The sequence below is a fragment of the Sciurus vulgaris genome (genome assembly GCF_902686455.1).
Source record: "Sciurus vulgaris genome assembly, chromosome: 6".
Taxonomy (NCBI): Eukaryota; Metazoa; Chordata; class Mammalia; order Rodentia; family Sciuridae; genus Sciurus; species Sciurus vulgaris.
This window is the reverse complement of record NC_136466.1, coordinates 38741298-38766443: the sequence shown is the minus strand read 5'-3', so window position 1 is coordinate 38766443 and position 25146 is coordinate 38741298. Positions and strand designations below refer to the sequence as shown.

At 46.9% G+C, this 25146-nt stretch overlaps 2 protein-coding genes across 8 annotated transcripts in view; both read right to left on the bottom strand.

Moving 5' to 3' along the window:
* Positions 1–296: 296 nt before the first annotated feature.
* FGFR4 (fibroblast growth factor receptor 4) lies at positions 297–10699 on the bottom strand. Of its 6 annotated transcripts, none has more exons than XM_079144742.1 (19): positions 10488–10644; positions 10198–10313; positions 8869–9008; positions 7923–8174; positions 7753–7833; positions 7481–7647; positions 6813–6936; positions 6104–6294; positions 5836–5974; positions 5277–5470; positions 5048–5193; positions 4844–4965; positions 3467–3577; positions 3011–3201; positions 2500–2622; positions 2332–2402; positions 1457–1594; positions 1090–1195; positions 298–964 (listed from the first exon to the last, which is right to left on the bottom strand). In XM_079144742.1, the coding sequence occupies exons 3-19, from the start codon at positions 8957–8959 to the stop codon at positions 818–820; spliced, it is 2394 nt and encodes a 797-aa protein (XP_079000868.1). In that variant the 5' UTR covers positions 8960–9008; positions 10198–10313; positions 10488–10644; the 3' UTR covers positions 298–817. The 6 variants fall into 6 exon arrangements, with proteins under 6 accessions (XP_079000869.1, XP_079000868.1, XP_079000867.1 ...); XM_079144739.1 differs by having other exon boundaries at positions 299–964; positions 8869–9012; positions 10488–10510; XM_079144741.1 differs by lacking the exon at positions 10198–10313 and having other exon boundaries at positions 10488–10699.
* Positions 10700–11970: 1271 nt separating this feature from the next.
* Positions 11971–25146, bottom strand: part of ZNF346 (zinc finger protein 346) — a 74167-nt gene continuing 60991 nt past the window's right edge. Inside the window, exons 8-9 of one of the 2 annotated variants that reach the window (XR_013764598.1) lie at positions 19476–19549; positions 11971–12506 (exon numbers count right to left, since the gene is read on the bottom strand). The gene's annotated coding sequence lies outside the window, so the exon portion shown is untranslated. The remainder of the gene's footprint in view (positions 12507–19475; positions 19550–25146) is intronic. The other variant, XR_013764599.1, reaches the window with a different exon arrangement.

Here is a 25146-nt window from a genome sequence, read left to right as displayed (position 1 = left end):
GGGGACAGCCATGCCATGATGCATGCAGGCATGTGTGTGTGCAGAGGGTACAAGGGTCCTGCCCTATGAGTGTGGACTCCTTTGCCCATGAATGCTTGTTCACACCATTGCATACGCAAGATGGTACTGGTAGGAGACACAGACAAAGACCTGGGTTCCCGGGGCAGCTAGAGGTGGATGCAAATCCAAGACCTGGCGCAGAGCCCTCTCTCTATGTCACTCAGGCAGAACCCCCAGCTTAGGGGACCCCTCCACCCTATTCCCAGTTCATGTCCCTCAGGGGAGACACCAGGCACACAGAGGTTTATTTCAAAAAAATAATTTATAAAAGGCCATTTGCTCCTGTGTTTTTGGCAGGCTTTCAGTCTCTCAGAGGCACCCGAGCCAATGCTTCTTCCACCAAGAAGCTGGGACAGTAGAGGCTGGAGGGACTTGGGGAAATGGGGTTCAGAGGCATCTAACTTCTCGGTGCTGGGAAGCAGGGAGGTGTGACAGCAGCTCTACAGCCAGGCACAGTCAACCTCCTGAGACACGAACTGAGTGCCAAGGCCCAGGAGGTAGAGCAGCATCCTACTCAGGCCATTAGGACAAGGTCATCATAACTCCAAGGGCAAGGATAGGACCTTGAGACTAGGGTTGAACTCTGGCCTGGGAACTCAAGGCAGAGTAGAAAGCCTTAAGGAGGAACCCCAGAACCAGTGGACCTTCCCAAAGTGGAACCAGAGATCTGGGACAGCACCCTAAGTCAGGGGCCTTGGGCGGCCAAAGTCAAAAGCTATGTTAGGTTGTGGCTGAGCTGGGGGTCCAAGGCCATTTTTCATGTCTGCACTCCAGGGAAAGGGAAGGGGCTTGGCTCCAGTGGCAGGGGGTCATGGCTGAACACAGAGTCGTTGGAAGAGCAGGTGCTGCTGGCGTCCCCACTGGAAGGGGAGTAGGGCCCAAAGGTCAGGCGAAGGTCTAGGTACTGCAGGAAACAGAGCTGGTCAGTCCCACAGCCACTGGGAACATGCTATGTCCATTCATTCAGGTGGGGTGAGACCCAGAGGGGAGCGAACAGAGGGAGGTCATGGGACAGGATAGGAGCAGTACCTCCTCAGAGACAGCCAGCAGGACCTTGTCCAGTGCTTCTACCAGCTGCTTGAAAGTGGGCCTTTGAGAGGGTGCTGCATGCCAGCACTCACGCATTAGTCCATACCTGGAAGAGGTGGGGTACAGAGGTCAGAGAAGCCCCAGACCTCAGGGAGGGGAGAACTATGGGGCTCCTGGGGTGGATCAGGTAGGTGGGGCCATTCAGTGGAAGGGTATAGACTCTAGACCAGGGGTCCTGCCTGGGCTAAGAGAAGGGGTTAGGGAGGGAGAGGAGACAGTAGCAGCCATAAGAGTTAGTGCTGCCCTCTTGGCCAGGGTCAGGGAGGATAAGGATTGGAAAGTGGGGAACGGCAGTGCAGGGCCTCACAGCTCTGGGGGGCAGTGTGGGGGCCGGTCCATTCGATGTCCCTCCCTCAGCAGCGAGAACAACTCTTCCACAGGGATACCAGGATACGGGGAGCCTCCAAGAGTGAAGATCTCCCACAGCAAGATCCCAAATGACCACCTGGAGGCAGGACCAGGGTTCAGTAGGGCACAGCTTTCTTCCCTGTTCCTGAAAACTGGGTTGGGGACACTACAGGCATGACCAACCACTAGCGGTGGGAATTGGACTCTGGGCTTCCCCCCCCCGCCCCGCCCCTGTGGGTGCTAAGGACTGACTCTAGGGGTGCTCTAGTAGACACTGAGCTATACCCCCCTCCTATTTTTTATTTGAGACAGGGCCTTGTAAAATAGCCAAGGTTGGCCTCAAACTTGTGATCCTTCTGCCTCAGCCTCCTGAGTCACTGAGATTATAGATGTGTGTCACTATCACATATTTATTTGTGAACTGGGCTTCTTTTGGAGTCTGGTGCCACTAAGGTCCCAGGTCAGATCAGAAGAAATTCTTGAGTGTAGAACTCCCAGGGTCTCGTGACTGATTTTGGCAAGTCTCTTACCTATTTGTGTGTGTGTATGTGGTGCTGGGGATGGAACCCAAAGTCTCATGTGTGCTAAAAAGCACAGTACCACTGAGCTGCATCCCCAGCCTCTTTTATCTTTTGAGAGAGGGTCTTTCAAAGCTGCTGAGGGTCATGCTAAATTGCCCAGGCTATCCTCAAACTTGCAATCCTCCTGCCTCAGCTTCCTAAGCTGTTGGGATTATACGCATGTGCTACAGCCTAGCACCTTGCCCTAATTATGAGTTAAGACAGCTAAGACATGACTGTTAGACATGTCAGACCCCGAGCTTCTAGAACTTACACATCACTCTGGTGTGTGTATACTCGATCAAACAAGGCTTCTGGTGCCATCCACTTGACTGGCAGGCGACCCTGGAGGGTGAAGGAGGAAGCATGGTACTAAGTACCACAGGTCCCTAAGTTTGCTACCAGGCCTCCCCAACTCCCATCTTTGCCCTGCCTCCCTTACGTTGCTGGTTTTCTTGTAATAGTCAATGTGGTGCACGCCGCGGGCTAGCCCAAAGTCTGCAATCTTCATCACATTGTCCTCAGTTACCAGAACATTTCGAGCAGCCAGGTCCCGGTGGATGCACTGGGGACAGGACAGGGGACTTAGCTTTATTAGGATGAATGGCTGAGGACTGTGCACTTGCCATCTCGCGTAAGCCTGGGGATGGGCTTGCCCACCCATTTTATAGAGAAGGAAGTCAAAATCCAGGAAAGGGAAACCTAAAGCATCTAACTTCCATCATTGCTTCCCTTGCCTCACCTGTGTGTCAGGTAATGGGCGATGGGGGAGTGAACGTGGGTGTGCAGGACCAGCTGTACACAGATGGGGGAAGGGTGTGAAGGACTTGCTATCATTTAGACAGGGTAATGAAACAGAGGAAGAGGTTGGAAGTTGGGGACATTTAGTGTCACCAGCATGAGAGTGTGGAGGGGGAGTTAGAGTGGTCCTGGGCCCCGATTGTAGCCCACACCTTACGAGACTCCAAATACTGCATGCCTCGGGCCACCTGGTAGGCACAGGACACCAGGGCTGGGAAGGAGAGAGGTCCCTCACTGCTCCGAGGCCCATCAGGGCTCAGGTCAGGACCTGGGGGGCGGCGGGCCCGGAGGAACTCCCGAAGGTTTCCTTTGGCAGCACACTCCACGATAACATATAGGGGACCTGCAGAGGGAAGGTAAATGGTAAGGGGACAGAGAGGTTGCAAATGCTATGGCTCTGTATCTCAACTGTCCCACCTTCCTGGGTATAGACACCCAGTAAGTTGTTGTTTATTCTGCAGTGCTGCGGATTGAACCCAGGGCCTCACACATGCTAGGTAAAACTCTCTTCCACTGAGCTCCATCTCCAGCCCATTTTATTTTGTATTTTGGGACAGTTTCATTAAATTGCCCTGGCTGATCTCGAACTTGCCTGGCCCCTGCCCCACCTTCCTGGGTGCAAACACCCAGCAGATTTATGATGTTCTTGTGTCGGCCGATCAGTTTCATCACTTCCATCTCAGAGACTAGGTCCGCCAAGTCCTTGTCGGAGGCATTGTCTGCAAGGGCAACAGCTGGGGTGAGGTAGCTACCCTGCAACTATGCAAGTGGGGCTACAGGGCTGGGGACAGGTCAAGGAGCATTGGACCAGAGCTTGGGTGGGATCTGGACCTGAATCCCCACTAGTCTGCATGGGCTTTGAACAAATCTCCTAGACAGGGGTAGAGCACTTGCCCAGCATGTGCAAGGTCCTGGGTTCAATCCCCAGTACCTTTCTAAATGTCAGGGTTGTCTTGTATGAAACAGAAGAGTAGATCATACCCCCACCTCTCACAGTAGTTGTGAGGATGCAACAAGATCAAGGATTTGAAAGAGGCAGGCCTTCTAGTGAGCAGATCCATAAAATGGGAGAGAGTGGGGACAGCGCCAAACAGGAAGGAAGCTGTGTCTGGAGGGGTTGGCACTAGTCCCTAAAGAGGGTGAGAGCTCCTGGGGGTGGGAACCAGGCTGGCGCCCTGAGGTCTGTCTGATCAGGACCTGGTGTCCATCTGGCCTGGGAATTCAGGGAACTGCTGGCAGGGTACAGCTAGGGGAAGCTGGGATGAAAGCCATTCCAGTTTTTCTTGAGGAGTCTGAGGACCAGGGCCTGGGCCCCCAGGGCTGACCTGTGGCCCTGGGACAATAACATGACATTCCTTCCAACAGCACACACACCAATATCATAAGGCATATTTCTCAATCCCTGCCTCCCAGTACCAGGTGGCCCCAGCTGTGCAGAGAGGAGGAGGAATGGAACAGTAGTGAGTGATCTGGGTCATTCTTGCAGAGGGGGTTAGGAGACAGCAGGAAGAGGCCCCGAGTGGGCAAGTTCCAAGTGTGGACTGCAAAACATCTAAGGGCTCCTGTTTGGGATCTGGAACTTTTAAGCTGAAGAGCTATTCTGTCGTCCTAAGGGAGACAGACCTACAAATGGTCTGCGGGTATTAAGGCTATATTTAGGGGGAACCATGAGAAATGAGGTAGAGAACCTGTGTGGCTGAGAAGGAGGTATGAGGTCAAGGCTGATTGACACAGGTCAGAGATCCAGGGGGATATCAAACTCCTGTCATCCCAATGGTTAAGATTTATTATATATTCCAGGTACTTTTCCATGAACCTCAGAGTAGGAACTATCAGTTGCCCCATGTGACAATAGGAGGAAATGACTTGCCAGGGTCACTTGGATAACAGGATTCCAAGGGGCCCCAGAGCTCACAGGCACACCGTGCGCTCCTTCTGTTAGTCCCAGTACCAAAGGGCCTCCCCTAACAGGTTGCCACATGTACCTTTAAGCATCTTGACAGCCACAGTGCTGGTTTGGTCAGGCTGGGCAGGGTCCATGCCAAAGGCCTCTGCACGTACCACCTGCCCGAAGCAGCCCTCACCTAGGGGCTTCCCGAGTACCAGCCTGGAGATCAAGAAAACCCAGTTTCAGACCTCTGGGTTCCACTCTGGAGCCTATATCCCCATCCTCACTCCATTCAGTGTACCTGTCCCGGGGGAACTCCCACAGTGGATCAAGAGGAAGGTCTAGATTCACAAGGCCAGCGAGCAAGGGGGGGCCGCTGGAGGAAAGCCGGACGCCTCGCACCAGGGATGAGCTTGATTTGCCTGAGGAGCCTGACTCCAGGGAGAACTGCAAAGTGGGAGACTTGGCTCTGTTTCCTGGGGTCAGGCTGAGAGCCTTACAGGAATGGGAATGAGGGATGGGCATGGTACCTGTCGGCCTAAAGGGAAACGGGACAACTTTTGCACAGTGGCAGGCTGGCGGGGATGCCGGCTGTGGAGTGACTGCCCTCGATACAGCCCGGCCAACAGCAGGAGCACAGCTAAAGCCAGGGAGCCCGAAGCATACAGGATGATGTCTGTATACCTGGCCTCTGGCACTGGTGCTGTCCATGTGAGGTCCTCCTCTACCCTCGCAGATGGACATACACACAGAGAAAATAAATGACTGATCAGTGATCAGACAGACCAGCCACTAACCCCAACTCAGGTCCTCATGGCTGCCAACACACATAAGGATATATTGAGAAAGCTGTAATTGTTCAGTCCCATGTACCCACACACCAGTCACATGCAGAATCAAACACACAAATCTTGGCTCTGGGTGTGGCTTAGTGATAGAGTGCTTGCCTAGCATGCACAGGGCTCTGGGATCCATCCCCAACACTGCAAGCAAACAGAAATCTGCATACTGCTCTCAAGCCCAGACCCCACAAACCAAGACAGACTGCCCACCTAAAAGGCCAGAGCCCAAGCTCCCTCATGAGTTTACCTGGGAGCACCGTGAGCCAGGCTGATTGGTAGGAAAGGCCAATGGAGTTGCCTGCCAAGCAGGTGTACTCGCCTGCATCCTCAGCTGACACATTCCGAAGGTACAGGACCTCCACTTCTGAGCTGTTAATGTCTGCTGTCTGGAGTCAGGAGACACAATCAGGGGTCATAGCAGGGCTTGGCCCACACTGGGACTGGGAGGGCAATTGGGGATCTTACCACCCCAGGTGGTAAGAAGGATAGGGTCCAGGTACTAGCAAGAACTGCACCTTGAGAACTTGTACATAGGGGAAGCCGTCAGCTCCAAAGCTGCTGCCATTGATGACGATGTGCTTCAGCCACTGGATGTGGGGCTGGGCATCACTGTACACCTTGCACAGCAACTCCACATCGCTGCCTGCCACGGCTGTAGTGTTGGCTGGGAGCCCCGCCTGCAGGATGGGCCGGTGCGGGGACCGCTCTGGGGGCCAGGCTGGGATGTCAAACCTGACCAGTGGCACCTAGAAGCACCCTGTTTATCTTCCTCCATCCTCTCCAGGGCTTAAGGGAACAACCTTCTGACATGTGGATCAGACCTTATCTATCTCCTGCTTACATCTTCCACAGTTCCCTATTGCCTTTGGGTCCAGGATAACTTCTCAGCCTAACATTGAGAACCTTCTAGTATGCCTCCCCATGTAATGCTATACCCCAGAGATATACTTCCCCACAAAGGCAAGGCATTCTTGGCAGTCAGGCCCTTAACTCTGCATGTGCCCTTTGCCTGAATGTCTTTCTCACTCTTTCTCTAGGCAAGTCCCTGTTCCTTCAGGCCCACATAACCCTGTGTTTCTCTCTGGCCCACCAGTCACTTTGAGCTACTTGATTCATCTAAAACTGAGTCCAATTTATCTGCCAGCCTGGGTTTCCCCAAAGGCAGGACTGAGCCCAAGACAGTCAACCACCCCTCTAAACACACTCCCCAGCCCAGTCACTCACCCAGCACATCCAGCAGATAGCTGTAGCGGATGCTGCCCAGAGAGTTCTCTACAAGGCAAGTGTATGTGCCACGGTCTGAGGGTACCACACTTTCCATCACCAGGCTCCAGTGCTGGTGGCGCAGCTGAAGGTAAACAAAGTATTCATGTGGGACCATTACACAATATCTACCCTGGAGGGCCAGGGTATGAGCTGGCTAGAACCTGCCCACAGGGCTCTTCTCAAGTCACCTAGGCCCTGAGGGAGTCAAGCCAAGGTCAGAGACCCTTGGAACAAAGAAAGAGGATCTGAGAAATATCTGAGCTTTAGGTTTGAATCTTTTTTGAGTTTTAGCTCTACTTCTCTCTACCTTGTGCCAGACTTTGCCCTCTTAGAGTGTCAGTTTTCTACCATAGCACAGAGCTGACTCTGGATGGTCTCATCCTGAGAATGAGATGCTAAGGCTTATTGATACCTACTGGTCAATGAGTCTTCCCATTAATGAGTCTTTACTGATGGAGTCGTTAAGGCTAAAAGGTTAAATCACTTGGCAGACAGTAACAGAGTAGAAACTTGAACCAGAACTGGAGCCCCACAATTATCTTCCCCAAGAGATTTATTTATACACAAGGAGACTGGTAGAGGAATGAAAGCGGGGGAGCAGATGGCCTTGGAAGCCAGAGACTCACCCGAATGCCTCCTATGCGATTTTCCCCATGGAAGTCCTGTCCATCCTTGAGCCAGCGGATGGTGGGCATAGGGTTGCCTGCAGCTGGACAGCGGAACTTGACTGTGTTCCCAGCAGGCACTGCATGTAGTTTCTTCTCCATGCGTTGGGGGTGTGTCCAGTAGGGTGCTGGAGGAGAAAGGAAGGTAGTTTGTGCTCCTGTGATGACCACTAGCTCCCACACAGTAACAAGATGGGCGGTGGGGACATGAATTCTTAAGGACTTATACCAACCTTGTTGGTGGTAAATGTGCCCATTCAAGGCGCCCCTGTGGGCCTTGGGGTCCTCGTCATCATTGCTGGAGGTTAAGGAGTCTATATGATGGACAGAGGGAGATAGCTGACATCCAAGAAGGGAGGTTTTTGTCCCCAGTTACCCTTTAACCCCTGCTAGACCCTCTTACCATCTGCAAGCAAGGTGAGATTGTGCAGGACAGTCATAGAGCCACGTGCTAGGCAGAGGTAGTGGCCAGCATCTTCTGGTAGAAAGCTGGCAATCTCCAGGCGGCCCCTCCAGCCCCGTACCCGGCCAGCAGGTGCCAGGCGACTACCCTCCTTATACCAGTGGCCACCACGCTCAGCCCTCCCACAGCACAGCCTCACAGGTTGCCCAAGGGCCACAGTCAGCTCCTGCTCTTGCTGCTCCAGGCAGGGCTCTGAGGGCAGAGGGTAGAAGTCAGTGAACCTCATAGAACCACCAGAGGCTGCCCCCTGCATATGAAGAACATGCTGTATACATGGGGCAAAAGCATCTTGGGACACATGCTGGTCAAGCTGCTTCTCCTACACATACATACACACACACACACACACACACACACACACACACACACACACATGCAAAGATGTTACACACAGAGCAAATGCCATACTTCTAGGGTATGTCACATACAAAGTACTTGGCACACATGCTATACATGCCACTGCACAAGACACACACACACACACACACACACACACACACACGGGCACATGCTATAGGTGCCATTTATGGGGCACGCATCACACTTCTGGGGCATATTACGCTCAGTGCATATAGCATACATGCTGCCTTGAGTGTCCCAAATCATACACCAAGTACACAGAACACACACACACACACACACATACACACACACAGAGTCAAGGGGCTCACCACTGGCTCTGCAGCCCAGCAAGGCTAGTCCTCTCTTGGAGACAGAGATAGGTGGATGCTTGCTGGGAGCCAGACTCTGAATCTCAATGGTTGAGCCCTGCCCTGCTGCCACCTTCTCAGGGCCAGGGCCAGGATCCTCTCCAGCTTTACTCAGCCAGCATTCCCTTCCTATTGTCCACACACCCTGCCACTCTCACCCATGATAGAGGTCATACCCAGCTCTGTTTCCTCAGAGGCTTCTAGGGACAAGGTTGGAGCCCTGGGTACCCCCAGTAGGACTCCAAACAGGGCCAACAGCAGCTGCATCTCCTTCCTGCTGCTCTCAGGGACCCAGGCTGGACTTTCCACCAACTGCCTTCCTAAAACAGGAAAAGAGCTGCTACTACATCAGCCTTTGTTGGCACAATTCCCTTATTTTGCAGATGAGGAAACTGTTGCTAGGTATTGAACTCAGGGCCTCACACTTACTAGGCAAGCGCTCTAACCTGGGTTACATCACCAGCCCTTTCATTTTGAGGTGGTCTCATTAAGTTGCCAAGGCTGACCTCAAACTTGCAATCCTACTTTAGCCTCCTGAGGAGCTGGGGCACAGATGTGTGTCACCATTCCTGGCCTGAGCATGATTTTTAGATGCCTTCCACACTTTTCTAAACTGGGAACCTGTCCAGAAAGCCCATCACACTGGCTTCTCCTTAGTCACTGCTATCATACTTCTAGTTCATTCTGCCTGCTCAATCCCTTTCCAGTCTATCCCATTTCCCTTACTGCCTATCCAGGGCTGTTCTCTTGCTTCTCTTGGTGTTCTCTTGCTTACAGACTTTGTACATCTTCTGCCTGGGCTCTTTAGCCTTCACCCTCAAGCAGGGATTTAAACAAATACAAATTTGCTATGTCATCCCGGAAATTTATAAGCTCTTAAGGAGCTACCTGTGTCCAGCAGGATCCAGTCCACACTGTTCACCCAGCATCCTAGGCCTCCTTCTCTGTCCCTTTGGTTCCATTGTCTATCCCTTCAGCCCCTTCAGGTGCTTTCAAAACTGGTCACATTTGCTGTCTTGCTTATATCTTTGTGCCGCTCATTCTTCTTGTCCAACTGGCTCATATGCCAGGAGCCCAGCCCACCCCACAGGTTCAGTTGCTTCCTCCTCTGCAAAATCCCCCTATACCACACTCTGATAACTAGGCAAAGCAGTGTTCCAGGTCCAGAGCTCTGGCTCAGAGTGGGGTGGTGGGGTTGTCCCGTGGGCTTTATTCCTACTCTCAGGACTGCTCTGACCTTACAACCTCAGAATCTTTAGTCGGGTCACCGAGGTTGCTGGCCACTGACCAACTACCCAGCACGCGCAGCCCGATGACATGACTCTGGCAGTTTAAGACAGTCCTAGGTTTCCTTCCAACCTCCTGCACTCAGGGGCTGAAGGCGCTTGGGTAAGTGATTGCACCCATTGGAGCGTCGGTTTTCTCATCTCTATGCCCCGTGCACAGGCGGTCAGAGGCTCAAGGGCGAGCGCGCTCTTACCCGCCCCCCGCCCCAATGCACACACCTGGTCAGCCTCCGGGGGAGGTGCAAGTCAGCGGGTCCCCATGAGGAGCTGTAGAGACTGCTGGCCCGCCCCCGCCCGGGTGGGCAATAAGTAACCAGCTCCGCGGCCAGGGTGCTCTTTGGACGGAAAGGGACAAAAGGCCCTGTGTGCGCTGCGGGTTACTGATTTACCGCCCCCTCCACCACCCACCCCCGCCGAGTGGTTCCCTGTGCTGGGAGGGGTCAGTCTCCAGAGCCCCGCCACGGCTCGCCCCCTGGCGGCTGGGAGCGCAGCCCGGGAGCTCAGCTCACCTGGATCCTGTGTGGCTCAATTCCCGGTTCCCGGTTCACCTGGTTCCTTCGCAGCCCCGTTCCCAACCCCGGCCGTCCACGACCCCCGCGCCTGGCGGGGTCCGCAGACTCAAAGCGGGAGCTCCTCCGCCCTAGGCGGGAGAGCCAGGAATGTACCCGCTAGAGCGGCGTGGCCGCGGGCGGCCCACCTCCTGGCCAGCCCGCCCCGAGCCCCGCCCTGCCTGGACCAGCTCTATTCCGAGAGGCGGGATCCCGGACGGCCCAGATCCCCGCCCATCTGGAGCCCCGCCCCCGAATCCAAAGGCACTAGACAGACAGGGTTGCCCATTTTTGGGACCCTGCCCAGCCTACCAAGCACCCCCTCAGTTTCCACCTCATTTGCGCCATTAAGATTCCTGGCCAGGCTTTCAAGTCCTAGTGTGCTACCTGCTCAACACTGCTCTTCACCATTCAGGGAAGGAGACCTTGACCTAGCTTGACTTCTTGTCTTCTGTGTAATCACCATCAGTGGATGGAAGAACACCTCTTCATTTGTTCTCTGAGCAACCTTCAGAGTGATATCAGAATACAAATCGGACTGTATTAACCACCTCCTTGAATTTCTTAAATAGTTTCTTGTAGCTCTTTGTATTGATTTTGACATGAGTTGGTCCCTGTCCACATTTGCAGTTGAAACCTTCATTCACTTTTTCCCTTGCTCTCACCCTATCCCTGGGCCTTTGCTCATGACATTTCCTTTTCCTGGAATGCCCTTTCCCTTCTTGGTCTGGTTAATAATATCTCATTTTTAGGTCTCAGCTGACTTCTTCCCTGAAATCCCCAGGACTTGCCAGGTCTCCTTTTCCATGCTTACTTTCTTATGAAAGTAGAAAAACAGAGTGTGAGGTGGTTCCTGGTGCAGATAGAAGGGGCCCCCTCATGTCTCAAATCTCAGCACCACCAGACATGGCTGTGGCAGGTTACTCCATCTCTGTCCTCATTTTCTCCTCAGCAAAATGTGTATATGATAGTATTGTGCCCAAGAGGTTGCTGCAAAAAGTAGGGTTCGTATGTTAGTATGTGAGCTACCATTATTTCTTCACCACACTTGACAGAATTGTAACTGAAAAATTAATTATGTAAACAGTTGGGAAATGTTAAGTTCCTGAAAGGCAGGAACTGTGTCTGAAAATCTCACCCTTATATCTCAAGTGCTTGGCACACAGTAGGTGCCTCCAGATAATTTCAACCCCACCTAGCTCAGGCCTGCCTCACCTGCAAACTCATCTCTCTCGAGTACCTAGATTATGGCTAAACCAGGAGGCTTCTACACACCCCTCTACCCTTCACCCACTCACCTGAAGTCCCAGTGTCCTTGGGAAGAAAGCTGTCAGCATGCATCACAGGCTCAGTTCCTGATGATAGCCTCTCAGGCTCTGCTGCTGGTTACGGCCTTTGGTGGGTGGAGACTCTGCCTATGAAACACCGTCCTTTCCATTGTGTGTGTGTGTGTTTCCAGTGCTGGGGATGGAACCCAGGGCCTTGCACGTGCTAGGCAAGTGTTCTGTCACTGAGCTACACCCATAGACCCTCCTTTCACATTGTTATGCAGAGGAATCTCTTTCCACTCTCACTCCCAAAAGCATTGTGGCATTTCTTTGCATAACTAAAAGGTCCATTAAAGTATTAAAAACAAAACCAAACAAAACCTTTCCTTTCCAAACAAAAGAATGATTTCCACCTAAAGATAAATCAGAAAATCTCTGGTTAACTTTTAAAAACAGTTTATCTGGCTACCCTCCTGAAGGGTCCTACCTTGCTGGTGCTCCCAGGAAAAATGAGATTACGACCCCAGAAACTGCCTTTCAGAGGGGGCCTCATCAGATCTCCTGGACTGCTCTCCGGGCTCAGCTGTCCACCTCTGGTCCCTTTCTGGCTCCCCTTATTGAATATGATTGTTGGGGGGCAGGGTGAGCTGCTACTGGAACTGGACCCCACACCACGGTTTCCAATCAAATTCCAAGCCATTTTCCGGTTTACCTGAGTCAGAAGGGAACTAGAGATCACCAAGTAGTCCCCAAGTCCTTCAGACTGGCAGTCCTCAACTCTAAGGCCCTGAGATATGTTCTCCACTTCATTGTCTTTGTCTGGACCTGCTCCTACACTCACAACCCTCCTCTCTTTTTTTGTGTATGTGGTGCTAGGGATTGAACCCAGGGCCTTGGGCATGCAAGGTAAGCACTCTACCAACTGAGCTATATTCCCAACCCCTCACAACCCCTTAAAAATTTATATATATATATATATATATTTTTTTTTTTAAGTTGTTGATGGACTTTTATTTCATTCATTTATTTATAAGCAGTGCCAAGAATCAAACCCCAGGGCCTCACACATGCTAGCCAAGCGCTCTACCACTGAGCCACAACCCTAGCCCCTCAAACCCTTTTAATTTAATTAATTAATTAATTAATTTATTTATTTTGTGGTGCTGGGGATCAAACCCAGGGTTTTGTGCTTACAAGACTCTACCAACTGAGCTATCTCCCAAACTCTCAAACCCTTTTTAAAAAAAATATTTTTTTAGTTGTTGATGGACCTTTATTTTATTCATTTATTTATATGTGGGGCTGAGAATTGAATCCAGTGCCTCACACATGCAAAGAAAGTGCTCTACCACTGAGTCACAACCTAGCCCATGCTCACAAACTCTCACACTGACCCTCAGCAGAGTTTGACCTCTCACAAGACCATTCATTCATTTGCTCATTCAATGGACAAGTATTTATTGAAGGCTTATTTTGTGATATGTATTGTTTTAAATCCCAGAGATAAAGCAGTGAATTGGACCCCACCTGTAGGGTGATAAGTAAACAGTCACTGAAAGGAAGGAGAGATCCTGAGGGAGTAAGCACCAAGCTTGTCTCTCTCTTGAAAACACACTTTTTTTTTTTTTTTTTTGCATTTATTTAGAGACAGGATCTCACTGAGTTGCTTAGGGGCTAGCTAAGTTGCTGAGGCTGGCTTTGAACTAGTGATCATCCTGCCTCAGCCTCCTGAGCTGCTGGGATGAGGCATACACCACTGTGCCAGACTTTTTTTTTTTTTTTTTTTTTTTTTAGAGACAGCATCTCACTGTGTTGTTGCCTAACTTGGCCCCAAATCCTCCTGCCTCAGCTTTCTAAATACCTGGATTTACAGGTGTGTACCACCTTACTGGGCTTCTATAATATAGTCTTTTTATCAGTTATATTTGCAATCTCTTTCTCAAACACAGTCATTTTACACTCTCTCCCTTTCTCTCTCTCCCCAGATGTGAAAGCCTCCCATGCTAAGATTCATGCATGTCTCGGTTTCTCCATCCAGAAAATGGGTAGACTCAAACTTACTTTCTTTCTTTCTTTCTTTCTTTCTTTCTTTCTTTCTTTCTTTCTTTCTTTCTTTCTTTCTTTCTTTCTTTCTTTCTTTCTTTAATATTGGGGAAATGAATGGGTTAGATGGAAATGAATTTTGTTGCGCCCACCCCCAATTATTGGGGATTGAACCTAGGGGTGCTTAACCATTGAGTCACATCTCCAGTCTTCTTTATTTTTCATTTTGAAACATGGTCATGCTAAGTTGCTCAGGGCCTCACTGAGTTGCTGAGGCTGGTCTTAAACTTTTGATTCTCCTCCCTCAGCCTCCCAAGTCTCTGGGATTACAGGCATGCACCACCAGGCCTGGCTCATTTTTTATTTGGATGCAGGGGCTCTCTAAATTGCCATGGCTGACCTTAAACTTGTAATCCTCCTGCCTTAGCCTTCTAAATTGCTGGGATTACAGGCATGTGCCCCTGTGCCCAACTGGCAATGGAAAAGGACTTCAACTTGATTGAGTTCCTACTATGAATGAGGCACTGCAGTAGGTGTCACATATGTATTATATCCTTTGGTCCTTCCACCAAGCAAAGTGGCTTAAGTATCTTTCACTCTGCTTTGCAGGTGAGGAAACAAGTTCTGGGAGATGGAATGATTTCCCTGAGGTCTACCAGCAAGTGAATGGCAGAACTGAGACTCAAATTCTGATCTTTTTGGGCAAAGATGGAGAGCTCAGGATGACTGGACACAGAGCTGAAACATCAGATTTTTTTAAAGTTTTTTTTGTTGTAGATGGACATAATACCTTTTTTTAAAAAAATTTTTTTAGTTATTAATGGACTCTTTATTTTAATTATTTATTTATTTATATTTAGTGCTGAGAATTGAACCCAGTGCCTCATGCATGCTAGGCAAGCACTCTACCATTGAGCTACTACCCCAGCCACAAAATAATACCTTTGTTTTGTTTATTTATGTGGTGCTGGGGATCAAACTCGGTGCTTCACATGTGCTAGGCAAGTGCTCTGCCACTGAGTCACAACCCCAGCCCCAAGATTTTTTTTTTAATATTTAGTTTTAGTTGTAGGTGGACACAATACCTTTATTTTATTTTTATGTGGTGCTGAGGATCTAACCCAGGGCCTCACACATAATAGGCAAGAGGTCTACCACTGAGCCACAACCCCAGCCCTAGATTTATTTACTTATTTATTTATTTTCTTTTGAGATGGGATCTCCCTATGTTGCCCAGGTTGGCTTTGAACTCCTGGGCTCAAGTGATCCTTCTGTCTCTGCTCCCCAAGAAGTTGTGACTATAGGCATGTACCACCAAGCCCAGCCACATCAAACACTTTGTACTGGCTGTCCAGTGGCCTCTGCCTGTCTGCCTTTTTTCCTTCCTACCCATCCTTTCTTCCTTTTCTTACTTTCCTGGGGATTGAACCGGGGGCACTTTACCATTGAGCTACATCCCTAGTCTTTTTAATATTTATTTTTGGTACTGGGTTCTGAACTCAGGGGTACTCTACTGCTTAGCTAAATCCCTGACCCTTAGTATTTTTTATTGGAGTCAGGGTCTCACTCAGTTGCTGAGGTGAACTTGAAATCCTCCAGGCTTAGCCTCCTGAGTTGCTCGAATTACAGGCATGTGCCACCATGCCTGGCTATTATTTATTTATTTGTTTTTTTGTGGTGCTGGTGATAGAACCCAGGGCCTCATGCATGCTAGGTAAGTGCTTTACTTTTGAGCTATATCCCCAACCCTATTTTAATTTTTTTATTCCATTTTTATTTTTCTTTTAAAAATATTCTTTCCTTTTTATTTATTTTATTTCCCAACATTCTTAATTGTGACCTTCAGAAGGTGCAGATTCATCTGAAGGTGTTCATGTGGAAAGGGTGGGGTATCATGTAGGGTTGGACATTGCTCTCCCTGCCCTTTTTGGCCAGTACTGATGGGGCATTCATGACATATGCCATGCCTTAGGTAGGGTTCCTGGAGTATTAGCCTGAGTTAGGAGGGTCTCCTGAGGCCAGTCCCCACCTGTCCCCCACCTGCCTGGGAGCAGAGTCATGGGGGAGAGGACAGACATTGCTTGATGCCAACAGTGTTGCTCTTGGACAGCAGCTGGGTCCAGGGAACACTGGGTCTCTTGTGTGGAAGGGCTACTGCTGAGCCAGCCTGGTCCTTCCCCAGGCATCACTCCAGCTCAGGCCTGCCCCCAATTCTAGCCCCATCTTCTGACCCAGTCTTGAGGTTTCTTCTTTCCTTCATTCATTTCTTTCTTTGTAAATAGTTTTTATTTTGAGAAAGTTTTAAAATGTAGTCATACATTGCATAAGGGTGTTTTGGTCAACCATGAACTGACTACATATGTAGTAATGGTCCCATAAGATTATAATGTAGCTGAAAAATTCTTGAGGTCTTTACCTTTTCTATATTTAGAAATGTTTAGATGCACAAATATCATTGTTACAATTGTGCATAGTATTCAACACACTACTGCGCTATATAGGTTTTTAGCCTTGGAACTTGTACCTTATATCCTAGGTGTGTTATAGGCTATATCATTCAGGTTTATGTACATACACTAAGATGTTGCACAATACAGAACTGTCTAACAATGTAGTTCTCACAACATCTCCCTGTTTTTTTTTTAATCTTTTTAATTGTAGATGGACATAATACCTTTATTTACTTTATTTTTATGTGGTGCTGAGAATCGAACCCAGTGCCTCACACATGCTAGGCAAGTGCTCTACCACTGAGCCACAACCCCAGCCTCAACATCTCCCCATTGTTAACTGACATATTACTATATAGAAAAAGTACACATATAATCAATACGCAGAATTGGCAGTTGTTATTACTTTACCATTTTTTCTAACCTCTTTTATACTCAGGTTTCTTCAATGTGCTCTAGGAAAGTCTGGTTTGGCTAGTCAAAATGGAAATGAGCTGGGTGCAGTGGCACAGGCCTGTAATCCTGGAAGCTCAGGAGGCAGGAAGATTGCAAATTCAAAATCAGCCTCAGCAATTTAGCAAGGCCCTAAGTAACTTAGTGAGACCCTGTCTCAAAATAAAAAATAAAAAGGGCTGGGCATGTGGCTCAGTGATAGAGCATCTCTGGGTTCAATTCTCAGTGTGGGGAAAAAAAAAAAAAAGAGGAGGTGAAATTGATAGCATCTGAGTGAAGAGAAGTTGGGTGTTAGAATCAGAACTGGGTTTGAATCCTGAAAATTGCTTTGTGACCTTGGACAAGTCACTACATTTTAAGCCTCAGTTTTACTTTCTGTGAAATGGGAATAATACTTGTACCATCAGGACTCAACATGATGACATATGTAAAGCACAATGCCAATGCCTGGCATACATTCCCTAACAATAAAGGACAACCAGTCTGAATATTAGCAACTATGGGCCCATGACTCATCCCAAAGTGTAGACAACACACTTCTGTGACCAACAGGGACTTGGTCAAGAGACTGTGAGGGTTACTACTCCCTTAGCTTGCCCTTGGATTCAATTCCCTGTACTGGGAGAGGGAGAGAGAGGGAGAAGGAGAGGGAGATCCCTTGGTATTTGCAGGGGATTGATTCCAGGATAAATTAGCATGGTAAACTGGGCATAGTAGCAAGCACCTATAGTTCCAGCATTTGGGAGGCTGTGACTGGAGGATCACTTAAGCCCAGGGATTCAACACCAGCCAAAACAACATAGTGAGATCCCATTAAAAAATACAACAAAGAGGACTGGGATTGTAGCTCAGTGGTAGAGCATTTGCCTGGCACATGTGAGGCACGGGATTAGATCCTCAGCACCATATGAAAATAAATAAAATAAAATAAAATAAAGGTAATGTGTCCATCTACAACTAGAAATATATATATTTTTTAAATATAACAAATAGCCAGGTGCAGTGACACACACCTGTAATCCCAGCTATTTGGGAGACTAATGTAGGAGGATCATGAGTTTAAGGACAGCCTGGGCAATTAAGGGAGACCCTGTCTTAAAATAAAAATAAAAAAGGCTGGGGATAGGGCTGGGGTTGTGGTTCAGTGATAGAGTGCTTGCCTAGCATGTGTGAGGCTCTGGATTTGATCCTCAGCACCACATAAAAATAAAATAAAGGTATTGTGTCCACCTACAAATGAAACAAAAATTTTTTAAAAAAGCTGGGGATATAGCTCAGTGGTAGAGTGCCACTGGGTTCGATCCCCAGTACTGCAATAAATAATGAAATTAAATGGCACAATATTTCATATAACCTATACACATCCTCCTTTATACTTTAAATCATTTCTAGATGACTAATAATACCTAATACAATGCCAATGCTATGTAAATAGCTATTTTATTGTATTCTTTAGGCAAGAAAATAAGTGTACATGTTCAATATGGACTATTTTTTTCTGAGTATATTTTTCTCTTTTTTCCCCCTGTGGTCTTGAGGATTGAACCTAGGGCATATTCTACCACTGAGCTACATCCTCAGCCTTTAATTTTTTTTTTTTTTTTTTTTTTTTTTACTGAGCTAAATCCCCAATTCTTTTTTTTTTTTTTTGGGTCTTGCTAAGTTGCCCAGGCCGACCTAAAATTTTTGATTTTCCTACTTCAGCATCCTGGGTAGTTAGGATGACAGGTGTGTGCTATGTTCGAGTTTTTTGTTTTTTGTTTTTTTTTTTTTGAATAATTTCAATATGTAACTGGTTGATCTGTGTGGAAACTGAACCTATGAATACTGGGGCAGAGGGCAGACTACTCATCTGCTTACATGTCAGCAAATCCATCCTGTTATCACTCCTATTTCGTTAAGACCTTTCAATGAATTTCCATGCTTTTAAGATTAAGATCTACATTATTTATTACAGTATAATAGATTACTCTAAAATTTAATTTCTTTATATAATGATCATTTAGGCTGGGGTTTTAGCTCAGTAGTAGAGCACTTGACCAGCACATGAAAAATCTCTGGATTTGATACCTAGCACTGCAAAAAAATAATTAACAATCATTTGGCTGGTCATTAGAATTCAGAATAAATTACTTAAGTTACTCATTAAGGCATAGTAAGGTAGACTTTTTTAGAACCATCATGATTGATATAGGGATTACTGCAATGGGGTCTTATAGTAGGGGAAAGAGACTAGGTTCAAGTCTGAGTACAGCATGAGCAGGTAGAAATTTATAGCCAAAGAGCAGGGTGAGTGTCAGTGCATAGAAAAGGCAAAGAGGAAACAACAGGGATAAGGGGGATTCTGGCTAAACAGACCTAACAGGATTCTTGCTTGCTAAAGATCAGCCAGTGTGATCAGACATTACCTGGGGGATGGTGGAGGGTGAGGAACCTGATCAGACAGATACTGAGGGTGATCAGATACTGAGTGAAGGGAGTTCCTGCTAAACAGATTTAGCAGGGTTCTTTGCTAAAACTAGATTTTACAAGAATACGCTCATGAGCCCAGGAGAAGGTTCCGGAGTTGACTAAGTTTGTCCATGCAAAGAATCTTTGTCCTTGGTTAGAAGACCTCCATTTCTCTCTCTTTCTATAGAGCTGCTTGAGGGTCCCCACTACATGTCAGATGTTTTCCCTCAGAGCTGGTGATCCAAGAGAGAAAGACTGATGCTGCAATGTCTTTCATGACTTACTGCCAGAAGTCACATTCTGTTCATTTCTGCCTTGTTCTATTTGTTAGAAGTGAGACACCAATTATAGCCCACACCTAGAAGACAAGAGTGGAGATTTATCTTGACATCTTGAATGGAGGACATTAAAAAAAAAATTGGAGTCGGGCACTGTGACACACACCTGTAATCCCAGTGACTTGGAGGCTGAGGCAGGATGGTGAGTTCAAAGCTAGCCTCAGCAATTTATCGAGGTCTTAAGCAACTTAATGAGACCCTGTCTCTAAATAAAATACAAAAATGGGCTGGGAATATGTCTTAGTAGTTAAGCACCCCTGGGTTCAATTCCTGGAACCAAATAAATACAAGTATGGGGCTGGGGCTATAACCCAGGATAGAGTAGGTACCTAGCATGCCAGAGGTCATGGATCTCATCTCTAGCACCACCATCACCAAAAAAAAAAAAAAAAAAAAAAAAAAAAAAGCTAACTGGGTTATACATACAGGTGGCTTGTAGCTGGGAGAGTGGGATTATGGCACTGTGTTCGATTCCTAGCACTGAAACAGAAAAAAACAAAAAAACATACTCATGGTCCCATGCTAAGTACCAGGGACTCAGTATGATGAATAAGACCCAGTTCTTACCCCCAAAGAGCTTCTAGTATAAAAAAGAGGAGATGGGAAATTTAACAGTTCACCATAATACTAATTTTTTTTTTTTTTTTTTTTTTTTTTTTTTTGTGGTGCTAGGGATCAAACCCAGGGCCTTGTGCTTGCAAGGCAAGCACTCTACCGACTGAGCTATCTCCCCAGCCCAATACTATATATTAAGGCCAATAATAGAGGGGGAATACAGGGACTATGGGAAGCCCCACCCCTGTATAAATGTAACTTTCTGGGCTGGCAGTATAGCTCATTGGTTGAATATGTGCCTGGCATGTGGTAGGAATTTCGTATTAAACCATTCTCACACTTAGTGACCTAAAATAATTTATTCTCTCTTATAATTCTGTGAATTAGCTGGATTTAGCTTGGCAGTTTTGCTGGTCTCCCGAGGTTGCTTGTGCTGTGGATTGGCTGTGCTGAGGATCTAACATGGTCTCCTTCACATGTATGGATCTGGCTGTTGCTGTTGGTATCTGTTTCCACATGGTCTATCATATCTTTTTTTTTTTTTTTTTTTTTTTGTACCAGGATTTAACCCAGGGGCATTTAACCACTGAGCCACATCTCTAGTCCTTTTTTATATTTTGTTTATAGACAGGGCCTTGCTAAGTTGCTGAGGCTGTCTTTGAATTTGTAGTCCTCCTGTGGTCTATTATATCTTCACTGTCTAATCCAGACTTCCTTTCTGGGTGGCACTTGGGTAGAGTGACAGGAGGAGAAGTTGCAAGGACTAGCCTATCATGTCATTGCATTCTCTGATCAACACCAATCCCAGGCCAGCCCAGATTTAAGAAGTTAGGAAATGGATCTCGTGTGATAGGAGTAGTGAGAGTCACACTGCGAAAGAGAGTACAGGGAGCAAAGATTCCTAGAAGGCCATCATTGAAACAATCTATTTGACCCCACAACTAACTCTCTAAGTCCTTCCACTAATCCTCTTCCCACCTCAGCAAACTGGTTCCTTTGACCTCCATAACCATTAGAGGCTAATCTCCTTCAAGAAGTCTTTCCTAGAAGCAGGGTGTGGTGGCACATGTCTGTAATTCCAGTTACTTGGGAGGCTAAGGCAGGAAGATTGCCAAGAGGCCAGCCTGGGCAATTTAGCAAGACGGTCTCAAAATAAAATTTAAAAATGGGCTAAAGATGTAGTTTGGTAGTAGAGTACTTACCTAACATGCATGAAGCTGTGAGTCTGATCCCTAGAACTGCAACAAAACCACAAAACCAACCAACCAACCAAACAAACAGAAATATATAATGGCCTATGCTTAGTACTTAGGAACACAGTATGAATAAGACCCAGGTATTTTTTTTTGTTGTTGTTGTTGTTGTTGTTGTACTGATTAAACCCAGGGACGCTTTACCACTTAGCTACATCTTCAGTCCTTTTTAATTTTTTAGTCTGTGACATCCTCACTAAGTTGTTGAGGATCTATGTTGCTAAGGCTGGCCTCAAACTTGTAATCCTCCTGCCTCAGCCTCCTGAGTTGTTGGAATTACAGGCATATGCCACCATCCCTGAATCCCAGTCCTTTTTATTTTTTATTTTGGGATACAGTCTCATTAAATTGCTCAGGTTGATCTTGAATTTGAAATCCTCCTGCCTCAGCCCCCCAACTAGCTGAAATTATAGGCTTGAGCCATTGTGTTGGGTTCTGAACCCAGCTCTTGCTCTCCAAGAGCCTGTGATGTAGCCAGTCTTAATGGCACACACCTGTAATCATAGGCACTTGGGAGGCTGAGACAGGAGAATCATAAGTTCAAGGTCAGCTTCTGAAACTTAGCCAGATCCTGTCTCAAAATAAAAAATAAAAAGCCCTTGTACAATTATAATGCACCAATAAAAAAAAGTTGAAAGAGAAGAAATAAATAAAAAGGGTTGTGTGGGTTGGGGCTGTAGCTCAGTGGTAGAGTGCTTGCCTAGAATGTGTGAGGCACTGGGTTTGAGACTCAGCACCACAAACAAATAAATAATATAAAGATCCATCAAAAACTAAAAAAAATATTTAGTGAAAAAAAAGGCTGTGGATATAGCTCAGTAGTTGGGTGCCCCTGGGTTCAATCCCTAGTACTGCCAGAAAAACAAAACATGAACAAAAGTTTCTAATCTAAAAGAAGAGATAGGAAAACAGGGAATTAAATAGATCATCATAACAGTACGTTAAGAGCAATGCTAGAGAGGAACACAGTTAATCTGGGATCAAAGGGCAGCCAAGTTCATTTTAGGGTGGAAGGAAGATTTTAGGATGAGGGGATTTAAAAAAAAAAATTGTACTACACTGCAGTGCTGTGGATGGAACTCAGGGCCTCCTGTATGCTAGGCAAGTGTCTACCACTGACTTATGTCTCTATCCCCTAGACAAAACTCTTGATTGGAAGTCAGTGAAATCCAACTCAAACTCATTTAAGTAAGTCATAACTGAAAAGTTCTGGGGATATTAGCTTCAGACATGGCTGGATCCAGACTCATCACAAATTAGTCTGTTCTCATTTCTCAGCTTATTCCTCTGTTTGCTTAATTCTTAGATTGTGGCAAGGATAGCCCTAACAGCTCCAAACTTCTTATTCTGATTGCCCAGGCTGGGATTCAAGCTCACCTTCTGGAATCAGGGAGTGGGATTAATCCCTCCAAACCTAAGAATGGAACAGAGGGGCTGAGAATTTAGTTTGGTGTCTAGAACGAACAAGGCCCTGGGTTTACTCTCTTTTGGTACTGGGGATTGAACTCAAGGGACGCTTTACCACTGAATTACATCCCCAGTCTTTTATTTATTTTATTTTATTTATTTATTTTTTTGTGGTGCTGGGGATTGAACCCAGGGCCTTGTGCTTGCGAGGCAAGCACTCTACCAACTGAGCTATCTCCCCAGCCCCTCAGTCTTTTATTTTTTGAGGCAGGGTCTCACTAAATTGCTTAGAGCCTTGCTCAGTTGCTGGTGCTGGCCTTGAAATTATGATCCTCCTGCCTCAGCCTCCCAAATCACTGGAATTACAGACCTGTGATACCACGTCTGGCCCTGGATTTACTCTTTAGCGCTGCAAACAAACAAATGAAAGGAAACAAGAATGGAGCAGAGATGTGCCTCAAAGGAAAAGAATAAAAAATGCTGAACAGGCTAGATATCAGGTTGCTCCCAGGCAGGTGACTAAATTAAAGCCCTTGGAGAAAGATGTTCTCTGGAGGAAAATGCCCTAAGGGAAGGGCAAGGCATCCTTGGAAAGTAGAGATAGCAGACACCTAAGAAAGAATTAGGAGCTTGGGGTCAAATGTCTCCAAGGTTACTTAGTTGCATAAGTTTTGCCAAGACTTTGTCTCCAGCATCTTCCTGTGAAATCAAGAGTTTTCCACTTATCTTGAGGGTTAAATGAAATATCAAATATAGAGGCTCAAAAATAGTCTTCTTGTTCTCTTTGGCATTAAATCAAACCTCCAGATCCTAAGACATGTCCACCTTGCCCTGTGGCAAAGGAATATTCTGCACCTAGTGGTCACTGGAGTCACTATGCTATAGAGTTGGCCCATTTAAGAAGTGATTGACATTGCTAGACTGATGAAGCACCATGTATGGAGAGTGAACTGGGGAGTGTCAGAAAATGGATGTGTTTTTTCTCTGTAATGCTGGAATTGAAACAAGGCAGAGTAAATGAGGTTGTTAAGTGGATGGAGGTGGTGATTTTTTCCTAGTGTGTTCAATGGTAGTGACTGCGTGGTTTGGGGCAGTGGGAGAACAGTTCATCTGGTGGGGGTTGTTATCACCGAAGGGGTTCTCCTTCATATACTTTATCTGCTTTGGGAAGAATCCCTGTCCCTCACTACTTCAGGACTCCAGTTGGGAACTGTGATTTCTTCCAGTTTCCTTTTTATAGTGATTCTATAATCAGGTCTCACATGAAGCTGGTGGTGGTGCTCAAACCAACACTGAGGGCCTCTGAATCCCAGACCAATGTCTCTTATGTCACCCTTCATGGTTGCTATATGGGTACATGTACAGGTATATGTCTGCACTAGGAGGGTTATTAAAGCCCAAATGTTAGCTTTGTATCTAGCTCTGGGCTGGCTACCCTCCAATCCATCTTTTTTTGGTACCAGAGTTTGAACCCAGGGGCGCTTAACCACTGACCCACATCTCCAGCTTTCTTTCTTTCTTTCTTTCTTTTTTTTTTTGGTTCCAGGGATTGAACCCAGGAGTGCTTAGCCCTTTTTTACACTTTATTTAGAGACAAGTTCTCACTAAGTTGCTTAGGACCTCACTAAGTTGCTAAAGCTGACTTTGAACTTGTGATCCTCCTGCCTCAGCCTCAGTCTCTTGAGCTGCTGGGATTATAGGCATGGCCACTGCAACTGGCTTTTTTTTTTTTTTTTTTTTCCGGTGGGGGGGTTCTAGGAATTGAACTCAGGGATTCACTTATGCTAGGCAAAACACTCTATTACTGAGCTATACCATCTTGATTATGTTTTACACATGATTCAGTATCTTCTTCTCAGTTGTCATTGACTTCAGAGCCTGGGGTTCTTCAGTTATGGACGGTGACTTTAGAGTCCAACGAAGAACTTTGGTGGACATGATGACACATGCCTGTAATCCCAGCAATCTGGGAATCTGAGGCAGGAGAATCTCAAGCTCCAGGCTGGGCTTGGCAACTTAGTGAGACCCTGTCTCAAAAATATAAAGGGCTCTTGATGTAGCTCAGGGGTAAAGTCCCTCTGGGTTTGATCCCCAGTACCAAAAAAATACCAAAAACAAACAGAAAGCCCTTCCCTCTGGTTAATATGTTGCCTTTTTCAAGTTTTCCTCAGTTAGATTCAATTAGGCTTCTGGCATTTATCACAAATCTCTGAATCCTAACTCAGGGGGCAATGAGAGACACCATCTTCTTGTGGCCTCATTTCCTCTGGGTGCCCAGGGCTTACCTCAGGTCAAAAATTAAAATGACATTAGTCATCAATTTTATGGTATTTGCCACATGCCAGATGCTACAATTATTTTTTTCATTGTTATTTTTATTGTTTGAATTTTTTTGTTTTTGG